The sequence below is a fragment of the Salmo salar genome, chromosome ssa10 (genome assembly GCF_905237065.1).
Source record: "Salmo salar chromosome ssa10, Ssal_v3.1, whole genome shotgun sequence".
NCBI lineage: Eukaryota > Metazoa > Chordata > Actinopteri > Salmoniformes > Salmonidae > Salmo > Salmo salar.
Window position 1 is genome coordinate 45,584,912 of NC_059451.1, and position 16,353 is coordinate 45,601,264.

The window sequence follows — 16,353 nt, forward strand, 5'->3', positions numbered from 1 at the left end:
ATCCCATCCTGTTCCCCTCCCCTCTCTCCTTCACTCTCCATCTCATCCTGTTCCCCTCCCCTCTCTCCTTCACTCTCCACCTCCTCCTGTTCCCCTCCCCTCTCTCCTTCACTCTCCACCTCCTCCTGTTCACCTCCCCTCTCTCCTTCACTCTCCATCCCATCCTGTTCCCCTCCCCTCACTCCTTCACTCTCCATCCCATCCTGTTCCCCTCCCCTCACTCCTTCACTCTCCATCCCATCCTGTTCCCCTCCCCTCACTCCTTCACTCTCCATCCCATCCTGTTCCCCTCCCCTCTCTCCTTCTCTCTCCATCCCATCCTGTTCCCCTCCCCTCTCTCCACCTCCTCCTGTTCCCCTCCCCTCTCTCCTTCACTCTCCATCTCCTCCTGTTCCCCTCCCCTCTCTCCTTCACTCTCCACCTCCATCCTGTTCCCCTCCCCTCTCTCCTTCACTCTCCACCTCCTCCTGTTCCCCTCCCCTCTCTCCTTCACTCTCCACCTCCTCCTGTTCCCCTCCCCTCTCTCCTTCACTCTCCACCTCCTCCTGTTCCCCTCCCCTCTCTCCTTCACTCTCCATCACATCCTGTTCCCCTCCCCTCTCTCCTTCACTCTCCATTCCATCCTGTTCCCCTCCCCTCTCTCCTTCACTCTCCATCCCATCCTGTTCCCCTCCCCTCTCTCCTTCACTCTCCATATCATCCTGTTCCCCTCCCCTCTCTCCTTCACTCTCCACCTCCTCCTGTTCCCCTCCCCTCTCTCCTTCACTCTCCACCTCCTCCCTTTCCCCTCCCCTCTCTCCTTCACTCTCCACCTCCTCCTGTTCCCCTCCCCTCTCTCCTTCACTCTCCACCTCCTCCTGTTCCGCTCCCCTCTCTCCTTCACTCTCCACCTCCTCCTGTTCCCCTCCCCTCTCTTCTTCACTCTCCACCTCCTCCTTTTCCCTCCCCTCTCTCCTTCACTCTCCACCTCCTCCTGTTCCCCTCCCCTCTCTCCTTCACTCTCCACCTCCTCCTGTTCCCCTCCCCTCTCTCCTTCTCTATCCATCTCATCCTGTTCCCCTCCCCTCTCTCCTTCACTCTCCACCTCCTCCTGTTCCCCTCCCCTCTCTACTTCACTCTCCATCCCATCCTGTTCCCCTCCCCTCTCTCCTTCACTCTCCATCCCATCTTGTTCCCCTCCCCTCTCTCCTTCACTCTCCACCTCCTCCTGTTCCCCTCCCCTCTCTACTTCACTCTCCATCCCATCCTGTTCCCCTCCCCTCTCTCTTTCACTCTCCATCCTATCCTGTTCCCCTCCCCTCTCTCCTTCACTCTCCCTCCCATCCTGTTCCCCTCCCCTCTCTCCTTCACTCTCCATCCATCCTGTTCCCCTCCCTCTCTCCTTCACTCTCCATCCCATCCTGTTCCCCTCCCCTCTCTCCTTCACTCTCCATCTCATCCTGTTCCCCTCCCCTCTCTCCTTCACTCTCCATTCCATCCTGTTCCCCTCCCCTCTCTCCTTCACTCTCCATCTCATCCTGTTCCCCTCCCCTCTCTCCTTCACTCTCCACCTCCTCCTGTTCCCCTCCCCTCTCTCCTTCACTCTCCACCTCCTCCTGTTCCCCTCCCCTCTCTCCTTCACTCTCCACCTCCTCCTGTTCCCCTCCCCTCTCTCCTTCACTCTCCACCTCCTCCTGTTCCCCTCCCCTCTCTCCTTCACTCTCCACCTCCTCCTGTTCCCCTCCCCTCTCTCCTTCACTCTCCACCTCCTCCTGTTCCCCTCCCCTCTCTCCTTCACTCTCCATCCCATCCTGTTCCCCTCCCCTCTCTCCTTCACTCTCCATTTCATCCTGTTCCCCTCCCCTCTCTCCTTCACTCTCCATCCCATCCTGTTCCCCTCCCCTCTCTCCTTCACACTCCATATCATCCTGTTCCCCTCCCCTCTCTCCTTCACTCTCCACCTCCTCCTGTTCCCCTCCCCACTCTCCTTCACTCTCCACCTCCTCCCTTTCCCCTCCCCTCTCTCCTTCACTCTCCACCTCCTCCTGTTCCCCTCCCCTCTCTCCTTCACTCTCCACCTCCTCCTGTTCCGCTCCCCTCTCTCCTTCACTCTCCACCTCCTCCTGTTCCCCTCCCTCTCTTCTTCACTCTCCACCTCCTCCTTTTCCCCTCCCCTCTCTCCTTCACTCTCCACCTCCTCCTGTTCCCCTCCCCTCTCTCCTTCACTCTCCACCTCCTCCTGTTCCCCTCCCCTCTCTACTTCACTCTCCATCCCATCCTGTTCCCCTCCCCTCTCTCTTTCACTCTCCATCCTATCCTGTTCCCCTCCCCTCTCTCCTTCACTCTCCATCCCATCCTGTTCCCCTCCCCTCTCTCCTTCACTCTCCATCCCATCCTGTTCCCCTCCCTCTCTCCTTCTCTCTCCATCCCATCCTGTTCCCCTCCCTCTCCTCTCTCCATCTCATCCTGTTCCCCTCCCCTCTCTCCTTCACTCTCCATTCCATCCTGTTCCCCTCCCCTCTCTCCTTCACTCTCCATCTCCTCCTGTTCCCCTCCCCTCTCTCCTTCACTCTCCACCTCCTCCTGTTCCCCTCCCCTCTCTCCTTCACTCTCCACCTCCTCCTGTTCCCCTCCCCTCTCTCCTTCACTCTCCACCTCCTCCTGTTCCCCTCCCCTCTCTCCTTCACTCTCCATCTCATCCTGTTCCCCTCCCCTCTCTCCTTCACTCTCCACCTCCTCCTGTTCCCCTCCCCTCTCTCCTTCACTCTCCATCCCATCCTGTTCCCCTCCCCTCTCTCCTTCACTCTCCATTTCATCCTGTTCCCCTCCCCTCTCTCCTTCACTCTCCATTCCATCCTGTTCCCCTCCCCTCTCTCCTTCACTCTCCATCCTGTTCCCCTCCCCTCTCTCCTTCACTCTCCACCTCCTCCTGTTCCCCTCCCCTCTCTCCTTCACTCTCCACCTCCTCCTTTTCCCCTCCCCTCTCTCCTTCACTCTCCACCTCCTCCTGTTCCCCTCCCCTCTCTCCTTCACTCTCCACCTCCTCCTGTTCCGCTCCCCTCTCTCCTTCACTCTCCACCTCCTCCTGTTCCCCTCCCCTCTCTTCTTCACTCTCCACCTCCTCCTTTTCCCCTCCCCTCTCTCCTTCACTCTCCACCTCCTCCTGTTCCCCTCCCCTCTCTCCTTCACTCTCCACCTCCTCCTGTTCCCCTCCCCTCTCTCCTTCTCTCTCCATCTCATCCTGTTCCCCTCCCCTCTCTTCTTCACTCTCCACCTCCTCCTGTTCCCTCCCCTCTCTCCTTCACTCTCCATCCCATCTTGTTCCCCTCCCTCTCTCCTTCACTCTCCACCTCCTCCTGTTCCCCTCCCCTCTCTACTTCACTCTCCATCCCATCCTGTTCCCCTCCCCTCTCTCCTTCACTCTCCATCCCATCCTGTTCCCCTCCCCTCTCTCCTTCACTCTCCACCTCCCATCCTGTTCCCCTCCCCTCTCTCCTTCACTCTCCACCTCCTCCTGTTCCCCTCCCATCTCTCCTTCTCTCTCCATCCCATCCTGTTCCCCTCCCCTCTCTCCTTCACTCTCCATCCCATCCTGTTCCCCTCCCCTCTCTCCTTCACTCTCCATCTCCTCCTGTTCCCCTCCCCTCTCTACTTCACTCTCCATCCCATCCTGTTCCCCTCCCCTCTCTCCTTCACTCTCCATCTCATCCTGTTCCCCTCCCCTCTCTCCTTCACTCTCCATTCCATCCTGTTCCCCTCCCCTCTCTCCTTCACTCTCCATCTCCTCCTGTTCCCCTCCCCTCTCTCCTTCACTCTCCATCTCATCCTGTTCCCCTCCCCTCTCTCCTTCTCTCTCCATCCCATCCTGTTCCCCTCCCCTCTCTCCTTCACTCTCCATCCCATCTTGTTCCCCTCCCCTCTCTCCTTCACTCTCCACCTCCTCCTGTTCCCCTCCCCTCTCTACTTCACTCTCCATCCCATCCTGTTCCCCTCCCCTCTCTCCTTCACTCTCCCTCCCATCCTGTTCCCCTCCCCTCTCTCCTTCACACTCCATCCCATCGTGTTCCCCTCCCATCTCTCCTTCTCTCTCCATCCCATCCTGTTCCCCTCCCCTCTCTCCTTCTCTCTCCATCTCGTACTGTTCCCTTCCCCTCTCTCCTTCACTCTCCATTCCATCCTGTTCCCCTCCCCTCTCTCCTTCACTCTCCATCTCCTCCTGTTCCCCTCCCCTCTCTCCTTCACTCTCCATCTCATCCTGTTCCCCTCCCCTCTCTCCTTCTCTCTCCATCCCATCCTGTTTCCCCTCCCATCTCTCCTTCTCTCTCCATCTCATCCTGTTCCCCTCCTCTCCTTCACTCTCCATCCCATCCTGTTCCCCTCCCCTCTCTCATTCACTCTCCATCCTATCCTGTTTCCCCTCCCCTCTCTCCTTCACTCTCCATCCCATCCTGTTCCCCTCCCTCTCTCCATCCCATCCTGTTCCCCTCCCCTCTCTACTTCACTCTCCATTTCATCCTGTTCCCCTCCCCTCTCTACTTCACTCTCCATCTCATCCTGTTCCCCTCCCCTCTCTCATTCACTCTCCATCCCATCCTGTTCACCTCCCCTCTCTCATTCACTCTCCATTCTATCCTGTTCCCCTCCCCTCTCTCCTTTACTCTCCATCCCATCCTGTTCCCCTCCCCTCTCTCCATCCCATCCTGTTCCCCTCCCCTCTCTCCTTCACTCTCCATTCCATCCTGTTCCCCTCCCCTGTCTCCATCCCATCCTGTTCCCCTCCCCTCTCTCCTTCACTCTCCACCTCCCATCCTGTTCCCCTCCCCTCTCTCATTCACTCTCCACCTCCATCCTGTTCCCCTCCCCTCTCTCCTTCACTCTCCATCCCATCCTGTTCCCCTCCCCTCTCTCCTTCACTCTCCACCTCCTCCTGTTCCCCTCCCCTCTCTCCTTCACTCTCCACCTCCTCCTGTTCCCCTCCCCTCTCTCCTTCACTCTCCATTTCATCCTGTTCCCCTCCCCTCTCTCCTTCACTCTCCATCCATCCTGTTCCCCTCCCCTCTCTCCTTCACTCTCCATCCCATCCTGTTCCCCTCCCATCTCTCCTTCACTCTCCATCCCATCTTGTTCCCCTCCCCTCTCTCCTTCACTCTCCACCTCCTCCTGTTCCCCTCCCCTCTCTACTTCACTCTCCATCTCATCCTGTTCCCCTCCCCTCTCTACTTCACTCTCCATCTCATCCTGTTCCCCTCCCATCTCTCCTTCTCTCTCCATCTCATCCTGTTCCCCTCCCCTCTCTCCTTCACTCTCCACCTCATCCTGTTCCCCTCCCCTCTCTCCTTCACTCTCCATCTCATCCTGTTCCCCTCCCCTCTCTCCTTCACTCTCCATTCCATCCTGTTCCCCTCCCCTCTCTCCTTTACTCTCCATCCCATCCTGTTCCCCTCCCCTCTCTCCATCCCATCCTGTTCCCCTCCCCTCTCTCATTCACTCTCCATCCCATCCTGTTCCCCTCCCCTCTCTCAATCACTCTCCATCCCATCCTGTTCCCCTCCCCTCTCTCCTTCACTCTCCATCCCATCCTGTTCCCCTCCCCTCTCTCCTTCACTCTCCATCCCATCCTGTTCCCCTCCCCTCTCCTCCTCCATCCCATCCTGTTCCCCTCCCCTCTCTCCTTTACTCTCCATCCCATCCTGTTCCCCTCCCCTCTCTCATTCTCTCTCCATCCCATCCTGTTCCCCTCCCTCTCTCCTTCACTCTCCATCCCATCCTGTTCCCCTCCCCTCTCTCCATCTGTCACGCCCTGACCAGGTGAACTCGGATATTTTGGGTCAGGGTGTGTCATGTTGGGTATTTTTCCTTGGTTTGTTTTTCTATGTTTGCGTTATAGCCTTGTGTTAGCTCTATGTGGTTTATTTCTATGTTGGGTTCTGTCGATTCCCAATCAGAGACAGCTGTCGCTAGTTGTCTCTGATTGGGATCACATTTAAGTTCCTTTTCCCCCACGCTGTTGGTGGGGTGTTGTCTCTTTGTTTTAGAGCAGTTAACGTATCGGCATTTTCTTGATTTTTTGTACGTGTTTATTTTAGTGTAAAGAATAAACATGTGTTCGCTCCCAGCTGCGTTTTGGTCCGCTTCCTCGTCACCCGACGACGATCGTTACACCATCCCATCCTGCTCCCCCCACATTCTCCCTCCTCTGTGCCTCCCACCATTCACCCCCTCCTCCTCCCATGTCTTTCCCCTCCTTACCTCGAAGACGGTGAGAGCGAAGGGGTGCCCCAGGTGGTCCTGGGAAAAGAGCAACACTTTGCGGTTGTCACCGTTCAGGTCGATGCTGGAGAGCAGGTGCAGCTTAGAGTCCACCCAGTACAGACGCCTGTTGGATAGGTCTGAGACAGGGAGAGGGGGGAGAGGGATGGGAGAGAGGGGGAGGGAGAGAATAAATAAGGGAGAGAGAGAGGGAGAAAGGAATGGAAGGGAGAGGAGAGAGCGAGGGAGGTCAGGTTAATGTATGGTACAACACTTCTTCAGAAGGTTTATGGTTCTGGCCCAGTAGAAGATCCATCCTCTTTGTCAGACAGTTAGACTCAATACAATAGTGATCAGAAGGTTGCTGGTTCAGTCTCCAGATGGGGAATACTACCTTTTATTTAACCTTTATTTAACTGGGTACTTGAGCCTGGCACTTAACCTAACCTGACCTCAAGCTAATATCAAGTTATGTCAATGGACTGTGTGTAGGTGTACAGTTGATAGGCTGTCTAGATCAGTTGCTATGGAAGGGAATAAGCAGGTCAGCAAAGTAAATACTCCTGTAGTAACACAGCTGTAGGGACTGAATCAGGAAACAGCTTTATTCATTCACAAGCTCACCTCTCTCCACTCAGCCACTCATACTATCAACCATTCTACTCTGTGCTGCCTGTCTGCTGGCTGTCAAATCGATGAAAAGGGGAAAATAATCCCCTCCTTTTTTTGAGAAACCATATTAGCCAGCCAGTGTTATTTTCTCTCTCTCTTGTTCCTCTAACTCTCAACATCATTTGTTTTCATACAGATGTAGCCCTAGCTAGCGACACCTCAATTCCACATCCATCTCTCTCTCCCTGCTCTGTTGTTCTCTCTCTCCCTGCTCTGTCGTTCTCTCTCCCTGCTCTGTCGTTCTCTTTCTCTCTCCCTGCTCTGTCGTTCTCTCTCTCTCTCTCTGCTCTGTTGTTCTCTCTCTCTCTCTGCTCTGTTGTTCTCTCTCTCTCTCTGCTCTGTCGTTCTCTCTCTCTCTCTGCTCTGTCGTTCTCTCTCTCTCTGCTCTGTTGTTCTCTCTCTCTCTGCTCTGTTGTTCTCTCTCTCTCCCTGCTCTGTTGTTCTCTCTCTCTCTCTCTGCTCTGTCGTTCTCTCTCTCTCCCTGCGCTGTCGTTCTCTCTCTCTCCCTGCTCTGTTGTTCTCTCTCTCCCTGCTCTGTCGTTCTCTCTCTCTCTCTCTGCTCTGTCGTTTCTCTCTCTCCCTGCTCTGTTGTTCTCTCTCTCCCTGCTCTGTCGTTCTCTCTCTCTCCTCTGCTCTGTTGTTCTCTCTCTCTCTCTCTGCTCTGTTGTTCTCTCTCTCTCCCTGCTCTGTCGTTCTCTCTCTCTCCATGCTCTGTTGTTTCTCTCTCTCCCTGCTCTGTTGTTCTCTCTCTCTCTCTCTGCTCTGTTGTTCTCTCTCTCTCTCTGCTCTGTTGTTCTCTCTCTCTCCCTGCGCTGTCGTTCTCTCTCTCTCCCTGCTCTGTTGTCTCTCTCTCTCCCTGCTCTGTCGTTCTCTCTCTCTCTCCTCTGTCGTTCTCTCTCTCTCTGCGCTGTTGTTCTCTCTCTCTCCCTGCTCTGTTGTTCTCTCTCTCTCTCTGCTCTGTCGTTCTCTCTCTCTCTCCCTGCTCTGTTGTTCTCTCTCTCCCTGCTCTGTCGTTCTCTCTCTCTCCCTGCTCTGTTGTTCTCTCTCTCTCTCTGCTCTGTCGTTCTCTCTCTCTCTCTCCATGCTCTGTCGTTCTCTCTCTCTCCCTGCTCTGTCGTTCTCTCTCTCTCCCTGCTCTGTTGTTCTCTCTCTCTCTCTGCTCTGTCGTTCTCTCTCTCTCTCCCTGCTCTGTCGTTCTCTCTCTCTCCCTGCTCTGTCGTTCTCTCTCTCCCTGCTCTGTTGTTCTGTCTCTCTCCCTGCTCTGTCGTTCTCTCTCTCTCTCTCTGCTCTGTCGTTCTCTCTCTCTCTGCTCTGTTGTTCTCTCTCTCTCCCTGCGCTGTCGTTCTCTCTCTCTCTGCTCTGTCGTTCTCTCTCTCTCCCTGCTCTGTCATTCTCTCTCTCTCTCTCTGCTCTGTCGTTCTCTCTCTCTCCCTGCGCTGTCGTTCTCTCTCTCTCTCCCTGCTCTGTCGTTCTCTCTCTCCCTGCTCTGTCGTTCTCTCTCTCTCCCTGCTCTGTTGTTCTCTCTCTCTCCCTGCTCTGTCGTTCTCTCTCTCTCTCTCTCTCTGCTCTGTCGTTCTCTCTCTCTCTGCTCTGTTGTTCTCTCTCTCTCCCTGCGCTGTCGTTCTCTCTCTCTCTGCTCTGTCGTTCTCTCTCTCTCCCTGCTCTGTCGTTCTCTCTCTCTCTCTCTCTCTGCTCTGTCGTTCTCTCTCTCTCTGCTCTGTTGTTCTCTCTCTCTCCCTGCGCTGTCGTTCTCTCTCTCTCTGCTCTGTCGTTCTCTCTCTCTCCCTGCTCTGTCGTTCTCTCTCTCTCTCTCTGCTCTGTTGTTCCCTCACTCTCTCTGCTCTGTTGTTCTCTCTCTCTCTCCCTGCTCTGTTGTTCCCTCACTCTCTCTGCTCTGTCGTTCTCTCTCTCTCTCCCTTCTTTTCCTGCTCTGTTGTTCTCTCTCTCTCTCTCTGCCTCTGTCGCTCTCTCTCTCTCTGCTCTGTCGTTCTCTCTCTCTCCCTGCTCTGTTGTTTCTCTCTCTCTCTCTGCTCTGTTGTTCTCTCTCTCTCTGCTCTGTTGTTCTCTCTCTCTCTCTCTGCTCTGTTGTTCTCTCTCTCTCTCCTGCTCTGTCGTTCTCTCTCTCCCTGCTCTGTTGTTCTCTCTCTCTCTCTGCTCTGTCGTTCTCTCTCTCTCTCCCTGCTCTGTTGTTCTCTCTCTCTCTCTGCTCTGTTGTTCTCTCTCTCTCCCTGCTCTGTCGTTCTCTCTCTCTCCCTGCTCTGTCGTTCTCTCTCTCTCTGCTCTGTCATTCCCTCACTCTCTCTGCTCTGTCGTTCTCTCTCTCTCTCCCTGCTCTGTCATTCTCTCTCTCCCTGCTCTGTCGTTCTCTCTCTCTCTCTCTGCTCTGTCGTTCTCTCTCTCTCCCTGCTCTGTTGTTCTCTCTCTCTCCCTGCTCTGTCGTTCTCTCTCTCTCTGCTCTGTCATTCTCTCTCTCTCCCTGCTCTGTCGTTCTCTCTCTCCCTGCTCTGTCGTTCTCTCTCTCTCCCTGCTCTGTCGTTCTCTCTCTCTCTGCTCTGTCATTCTCTCTCTCTCCCTGCTCTGTCGTTCTCTCTCTCCCTGCTCTGTTGTTCTCTCTCTCCCTGCTCTGTCGTTCTCTCTCTCTCCCTGCTCTGTCGTTCTCTCTCTCTCTGCTCTGTCGTTCTCTCTCTCTCCCTGCTCTGTTGTTCTCTCTCTCTCCCTGCTCTGTTGTTCTCTCTCTCCCTGCTCTGTCGTTCTCTCTCTCCCTGCTCTGTCGTTCTCTCTCTCTCTGCTCTGTCATTCTCTCTCTCTCCCTGCTCTGTTGTTCTCTCTCTCTCCCTGCTCTGTTGTTCTCTCTCTCCCTGCTCTGTTGTTCTCTCTCTCCCTGCTCTGTTGTTCTCTCTCTCCCTGCTCTGTCGTTCTCTCTCTCTCTCTGCTCTGTCGTTCTCTCTCTCTCTGCTCTGTCATTCTCTCTCTCTCTGCTCTGTCGTTCTCTCTCTCTCCCTGCTCTGTTGTTCGCTCTCTCTCCCTGCTCTGTCGTTCTCTCTCTCTCTGCTCTGTCGTTCTCTCTCTCTCTGCTCTGTTGTTATCTCTCTCTCCCTGCACTGTCTCTCTCTCCCTGCTCTGTCGTTCTCTCTCTCTTCCTGCGCTCTCTCTCTCTCTGCTCTGTTGTTCTCTCTCTCCCTACTCTGCTGTTCTCTCTCTCTCCCTGCTCTGTCTCTCTCTCTCTCCCTACTCTGCTGTTCTCTCTCTCTCCCTGCTCTGTCGTTCTCGCTGTCTCTCTCTCTGCTCTGTCACTCTCTCTCTCCCTACTTTGCTGTTTGCTCTCTCTCCCTGCTCTGTCTCTCTCTCTGCTCTGTCGTTCTCTGTCTCTCTCTCTGCTCTGTCGTTCTCTGTCTCTCTCTCTGCTCTGTCGTTCTCTCTCTCTGCTCTGTCGTTCTCTGTCTCTCTCTCTGCTCTGTCGTTCTCTCTCTCTGCTCTGTCGTTCTGTCTCTCTGCTCTGTCGTTCTCTCTCTCTGCTCTGTCGTTCTCTGTCTCTCTCTCTGCTCTGTCGTTCTGTCTCTCTGCTCTGTCGTTCTCTCTCTCTGCTCTGTCGTTCTGTCTCTCTGCTCTGTCGTTCTGTCTCTCTGCTCTGTCGTTCTCTCTCTCTGCTCTGTCGTTCTCTGTCTCTCTCTCTGCTCTGTCGTTCTGTCTCTCTGCTCTGTCGTTCTGCGTCTCATCATCAGCCATGGGCACAGAAAGGAGAGAAATTGGCACAGGTTAAGAGGGATGGAAGGGTGGAGGAATGGAGGGGAGGATGATTGGGGTATTGATGACAGCTTGGGCCGCTTCATTCCCAGCTCTGCTGAAAGAACAAACTACAGGCTGATTGATGACAGAGCCACACTGACTGGCTGATGACTGACTGACTGACTGACTGACTGACTGACTGACTGACTGACTGACTGACTGACTGACTGACTGACTGACAACTATGTGACAGACATTTTTATTCAACATTCATTCTGTCTTCCTTTCCCTTCAGCCTCTCTGTCTTCCTTTCCCTTCAGCCTCTCTCTGTCTTCCTTTCCCTTCAGCCTCTCTCTGTCTTCCTTTCCCTTCAGCCTCTCTCTGTCTTCCTTTCCCTTCAGCCTCTCTGTCTTCCTTTCCCTTCAGCCTCTTTCTGTCTTCCTTTCCCTTCAGCCTCTCTGTCTTCCTTTCCCTTCAGCTTCTCTCTGTCTTCCTTTCCCTTCAGCCTCTCTGTCTTCCTTTCCCTTCAGCCTCTCTGTCTTCCTTTCCCTTCAGCTTCTCTCTGTCTTCCTTTCCCTTCAGCCTCTCTCTGTCTTCCTTTCCCTTCAGCCTCTCTGTGTCTTCCTTTCCCTTCAGCCTCTCTCTGTCTTCCTTTCCCTTCAGCCTCTCTGTCTTCCTTTCCCTTCAGCCTCTTTCTGTCTTCCTTTCCCTTCAGCCTCTCTGTCTTCCTTTCCCTTCAGCCTCTCTCTGTCTTCCTTTCCCTTCAGCCTCTCTCTGTCTTCCTTTCCCTTCAGCCTCTCTCTGTCTTCCTTTCTAGCCTCTCTCTGTCTTCCTTTCCCTTCAGCCTCTCTCTGTCTTCCTTTCCCTTCAGCCTCTCTCTGTCTTCCTTTCCCTTCAGCCTCTCTCTGTCTTCCTTTCCCTTCAGCCTCTCTGTCTTCCTTTCCCTTCAGCTTCTCTCTGTCTTCCTTTCCCTTCAGCTTCTCTCTGTCTTCCTTTCCCTTCAGCCTCTCTCTGTCTTCCTTTCCCTTCAGCCTCTCTCTGTCTTCCTTTCCCTTCAGCCTCTCTGTCTTCCTTTCCCTTCAGCCTCTCTGTCTTCCTTTCCCTTCAGCCTCTCTCTGTCTTCCTTTCCCTTCAGCCTCTCTCTGTCTTCCTTTCCCTTCAGCCTCTCTCTGTCTTCCTTTCCCTTCAGCCTCTCTCTGTCTTCCTTTCCCTTCAGCCTCTCTCTGTCTTCCTTTCCCTTCAGCCTCTCTCTGTCTTCCTTTCCCTTCAGCTTCTCTCTGTACTCTCATCATGTAGCTCTCCCTCCCTCCTTCCTCCCTCCCTCCCTCCCTCCTCCCTCCCTCCCTCCCTCCCTCCCTCCCTCCCTCCCCAGTGCCAGTCTTACCCAGAGTGATGCCGTTGGGCCATTCGATCCTCTCTGACACCAGTACTTGGCGGTCCACTCCGTTCATGCCAGCCTTCTCTATCTTCGCCTGGGTCCCCCAGTCAGACCAGTACATAAACCTACAGGAGAGTAAAGGGATTTACATTGAACAATAACTACAATAATCACATAGTGACGATATGTAGCCTACAGTATGGAAAGAGAGTGGGAAAGAGAGTGAGAGTGTGAGAGTGAGTGAGTGAGTGAGTGAGTGAGTGAGGAGTGAGTGAGTGAGTGAGTGAGTGAGTGAGTGAGATGCTATTAGGTGACTTTCAGCAACACAACCTTACCTGAGACTGTAGGAAAGAATCTCCGATAAATATGTAAATGGTTTAAAAGTAAACCAAACCTTCCATCTGCACTACTGAGCCAAAGGCCAACTGTGTACATATCTCCCAGGCAGCTGCTCTCTTCATGTTCTACCTCCATGATAGAAATAGGCCAGCCAGCCAGCCAGCCAGCCAGGCAGGTAGTGTACAGACCAGCAGGGACAGTTAGCTAACATTGTCTTCTTTCCCTGTACTGAGGAACCAAACCTACGTTGGGTTGGGCTCATTTGCATGTTTCATGCTCATCTGGCTCAGTAATGTTGTGGAAAGAAGGCCCTGGGGAATAGAGTTATCAGTAATGTTGTGGAAAGAAGGCCCTGGGGAATAGAGTTATCAGTAATGTTGTGGAAAGAAGGCCCTGGGGAATAGAGTTATCAGTAATGTTGTGGAAAGAAGGCCCTGGGGAATAGAGTTATCAGTAATGTTGTGGAAAGAAGGCCCTGGGGAATAGAGTTATCAGTAATGTTGTGGAAAGAAGGCCCTGGGGAATAGAGTTATCAGTAATGTTGTGGAAAGAAGGCCCTGGGGAATAGAGTTATCAGTAATGTTGTGGAAAGAAGGCCCTGGGGAATAGAGTTATCAGTAATGTTGTGGAAAGAAGGCCCTGGGGAATAGAGTTATCAGTAATGCTGTGGAAAGAAGGCCCTGGGGAATAGAGTTATCAGTAATGCTGTGGAAAGAAGGCCCTGGGGAATAGAGTTATCAGTAATGTTGTGGAAAGAAGGCCCTGGGGAATAGAGTTATCAGTAATGTTGTGGAAAGAAGGCCCTGGGGAATAGAGTTATCAGTAATGTTGTGGAAAGAAGGCCCTGGGGAATAGAGTTATCAGGGAGAGACAGGGAGATGGGAGGAGCTAAAGTGTTGAGACACTGAGACTAGATAGATGCTATTAATGCCTACAGCTACGTCTGACAGGAAGAGAGGGAGGGATGGGATGGGAAGAGGAAAAGGGAGAGGTACAGGGGGAGGGAGGGAGGGAAGGGGGAGAGGAGGGGAGGGAGGGAGGGAGGGAAGGGAGGGAGGGAGGGAGGGGGAAGAGGAAAAGGGAGAGGTACGGGGAGGGAGGGAGGGGAACAGGAAAAGGGAGAGGTACAGGGGAGGGAGGGAGGGAGGGAGGGAGGGAGGGAGGGAGGGAGGGAGGGAGGGAGGGAGGGAGGGAGGGGAGGGAGGGAGGGAGGGAGGGGAAGAGGAAAAGGGAGAGGTACAGGGGAGGGAGGGAGGGAGGAGGAGGGATGGGAGGGAGGGAGGGAGGGAGGGAGGGAGGGAGGGAGGGAGGGAGGGAGGGAGGGAGGGAGGGAGGGAGGGAGGGAGGGAGGAGGGAGGAGGGAGAGGAGGGAGGGAGGAGGGAGGGAGGGAGGGAGGGAGGGAGGGAGGGAGGGAGGGAGGGAGGGGAGGGAGGGAGGGAGGGAGGAGGAGGGAGGGAGGGAGGGAGGGAGGGAGGGAGGGAGGGAGGGAGGGAGGGAGGGGAAGAGGAAAAGGGAGAAGTACGGAGGGAGGGAGGGAGGGAGGGAGGGAGGGAGGGAGGAGGGAGGGAGGGAGGGAGGGAGGGAGGGAGGGAGGGAGGGAGGGAGGGAGGGAGGGGAAGAGGAAAAGGGAGAAGTACGGAGGGAGGGAGTCTTGTTTCCGTGTTCTGACCAGATAGGCAACACATAATGTGATGCATCATGGACAGTCATCCAGTCTTACTCCTTCCCCCAACCCCTCTCTCTCTCTCTGTCCCTCTCTCACATACACACAATCCGTCCCTTATTTTTTAAATCACTCACTCACTCACTCACTCACTTCCTCCCTCACCTTCTCCCAACACTAACCCCAACTCTACCCCACCCTCCCCCTAACTCCCCCATCCCTCCCTCCCTGCCTCTGATCCCTCACCCCTCTCACCCTTGTCGGGGGTCCACAGCGATGGCCCGTGGTTCGCTCAGCTCAGTGTCAATCAGGACCTTCCTCTTCTTGCCATCTCCCGTGGCAACAGAGACAGTCTTATCTCCGGAGTCGGTCCAGTAGATGTTGTTATGGACCCAGTCAACAGCCAGCCCCTCAGGAGAGGACAGCGCTGTCTCAATCAGAGTCACCTGCTCCGACGAATCACTGGCCTTGTTGATGTACGCACTGGGGAGCACAGACACGAGGTTATTATGAGATTAATACAACACACACTATACACACACATGGACAGTATATTAAAGCACACAAAGACAACAATAAACACAATCAACTGTAGACCCATCCAGGTGTCAGAGTCCATATCAGACCACCCTGTATTACAAAACTATGTAACTGATACATTACATAGAACAGAACCAAAAATAAGATTCTGAGTTAAAAAGCTGTCGCATCCAACTGTTGTCGCCATCATGGGGGAGGGACACTCCTGGCCAGTAATAAATCTGATAGGCTGTTGTCGCCATCATGGGGGAGGGACTCTCCTGGCCAGTAATACATCTGATAGGCTGTTGTAGCCATGGGGGAGGGACTCTCCTGGCCAGTAATACATCTGATAGGCTGTTGTAGCCATGGGGGAGGGACTCTCCTGGCCAATAATACATCTGATAGGCTGTTGTCGCCATGGGGGAGGGACTCTCCTGGCCAGTAATACATCTGATAGGCTGTTGTAGCCATGGGGGAGGGACTCTCCTGGCCAGTAATACATCTGATAGGCTGTTGTCGCCATGGGAGAGGGACTCTCCTGGCCAGTAATACATCTGATAGGCTGTTGTAGCCATGGGGGAGGGACTCTCCTGGCCAGTAATACATCTGATAGGCTGTTGTCGCCATGGGGGAGGGACTCTCCTGGCCAGTAATACATCTGATAGGCTGTTGTCGCCATGGGGGAGGGACTCTCCTGGCCAGTAATACCCAGACAGGAACACCTTAACCTGGGAACTCTAACAACTGCTGCCAACCTTCTGTTTCCTGTAGAAACTAGCTATTAGAATGGGCTTGTCACCTTTCATCAGCAGGCAAGGCCTCTCTTCTTAAAGAGGGGGATTTGTCTGAGTAACAGAGGTGAGATGACCTGAGAGGAGACACAGCAGATCCACCATGAGACATTACTCCTCCACTACCTAGCTAGACCTGTAGGACAGCTTTATTAGCCAGACGCAATGTCCCATTTCCCACCCTAACACAACAGGGAGATAGAGGGACTACGAGCTGGGAGAGTGGAAGGAGGAGGAGGGGGGAACGTTGAATAAAAAGGATACGGGAGAGAACTGAAGAGGTGTTTGAGTGAGGAGCAGGTTGATACAGAAAGGAGAGACAGAGAAAGCAGGCACACACACACACACACACACACACACACACACACACACACACACACACACACACACACACACAGACACACACACACACACACACACACAGGGAGAGAGACAGAGACGGATGGGGACAGACAGGGGAGGCAGTCTAATTAATTAACTGTGTTATTGATTATTTATTGTTGATCTTAGATGTATTAATCACAGCAGGAAGTAAGCAGGGCTGCATCAGCCAGCCACCACGCTAATCACTATTAATTAACGCTAAAATAACGAGGACGGTGGATAATTGGGATGGATGACACAGAGGGGTTCACGACAGAGGTTTTCACGACAGAGGGGTTCACCACAGAGTAGTTCACCACAGAGGGGTTCACCACAGAGGAGTTCACCGCAGAGGGGTTCACCACAGAAAAGTTCACCACAAAGTAGTTCACCACAGAGGGGTTCACCACAGAGGGGTTCACCACAGAGGAGTTCACCACAGAAGAGTTCACCACAGAAGAGTTCACCACAGAGGGGTTCACCACAGAGGGGTTCACCACAGAGGAGTTCACCACAGAAGGGTTCACCACAGAGGGGTTCACCACAGAGGAGTTCACCACAGAGGGGTTCACCACAGATGACTTCACCACAGAGGAGTTCACCACAAAGGAGTTCACCACAGAGGACTTCACCACAGAGGGGTTCACCACAAAAGAGTTCACCACAGAGG

General features: G+C 54.0%; 1 protein-coding gene across 4 annotated transcripts in view; it reads right to left on the bottom strand.

Annotated features, from left to right (window-relative positions):
• Nucleotides 1–16,353, bottom strand: part of lrp8 (low density lipoprotein receptor-related protein 8, apolipoprotein e receptor) — a 501,836-nt gene that overhangs the window by 40,607 nt on the left and 444,876 nt on the right. For all 4 annotated transcript variants that reach the window (XM_045687838.1, XM_045687836.1, XM_045687837.1 and 1 more), the window contains exons 11-13: nucleotides 14,263–14,490; nucleotides 12,011–12,129; nucleotides 6,229–6,368 (exon numbers count right to left, since the gene is read on the bottom strand). In XM_045687838.1, the coding sequence (XP_045543794.1) occupies nucleotides 6,229–6,368; nucleotides 12,011–12,129; nucleotides 14,263–14,490 (487 nt within the window). The remainder of the gene's footprint in view (nucleotides 1–6,228; nucleotides 6,369–12,010; nucleotides 12,130–14,262; nucleotides 14,491–16,353) is intronic.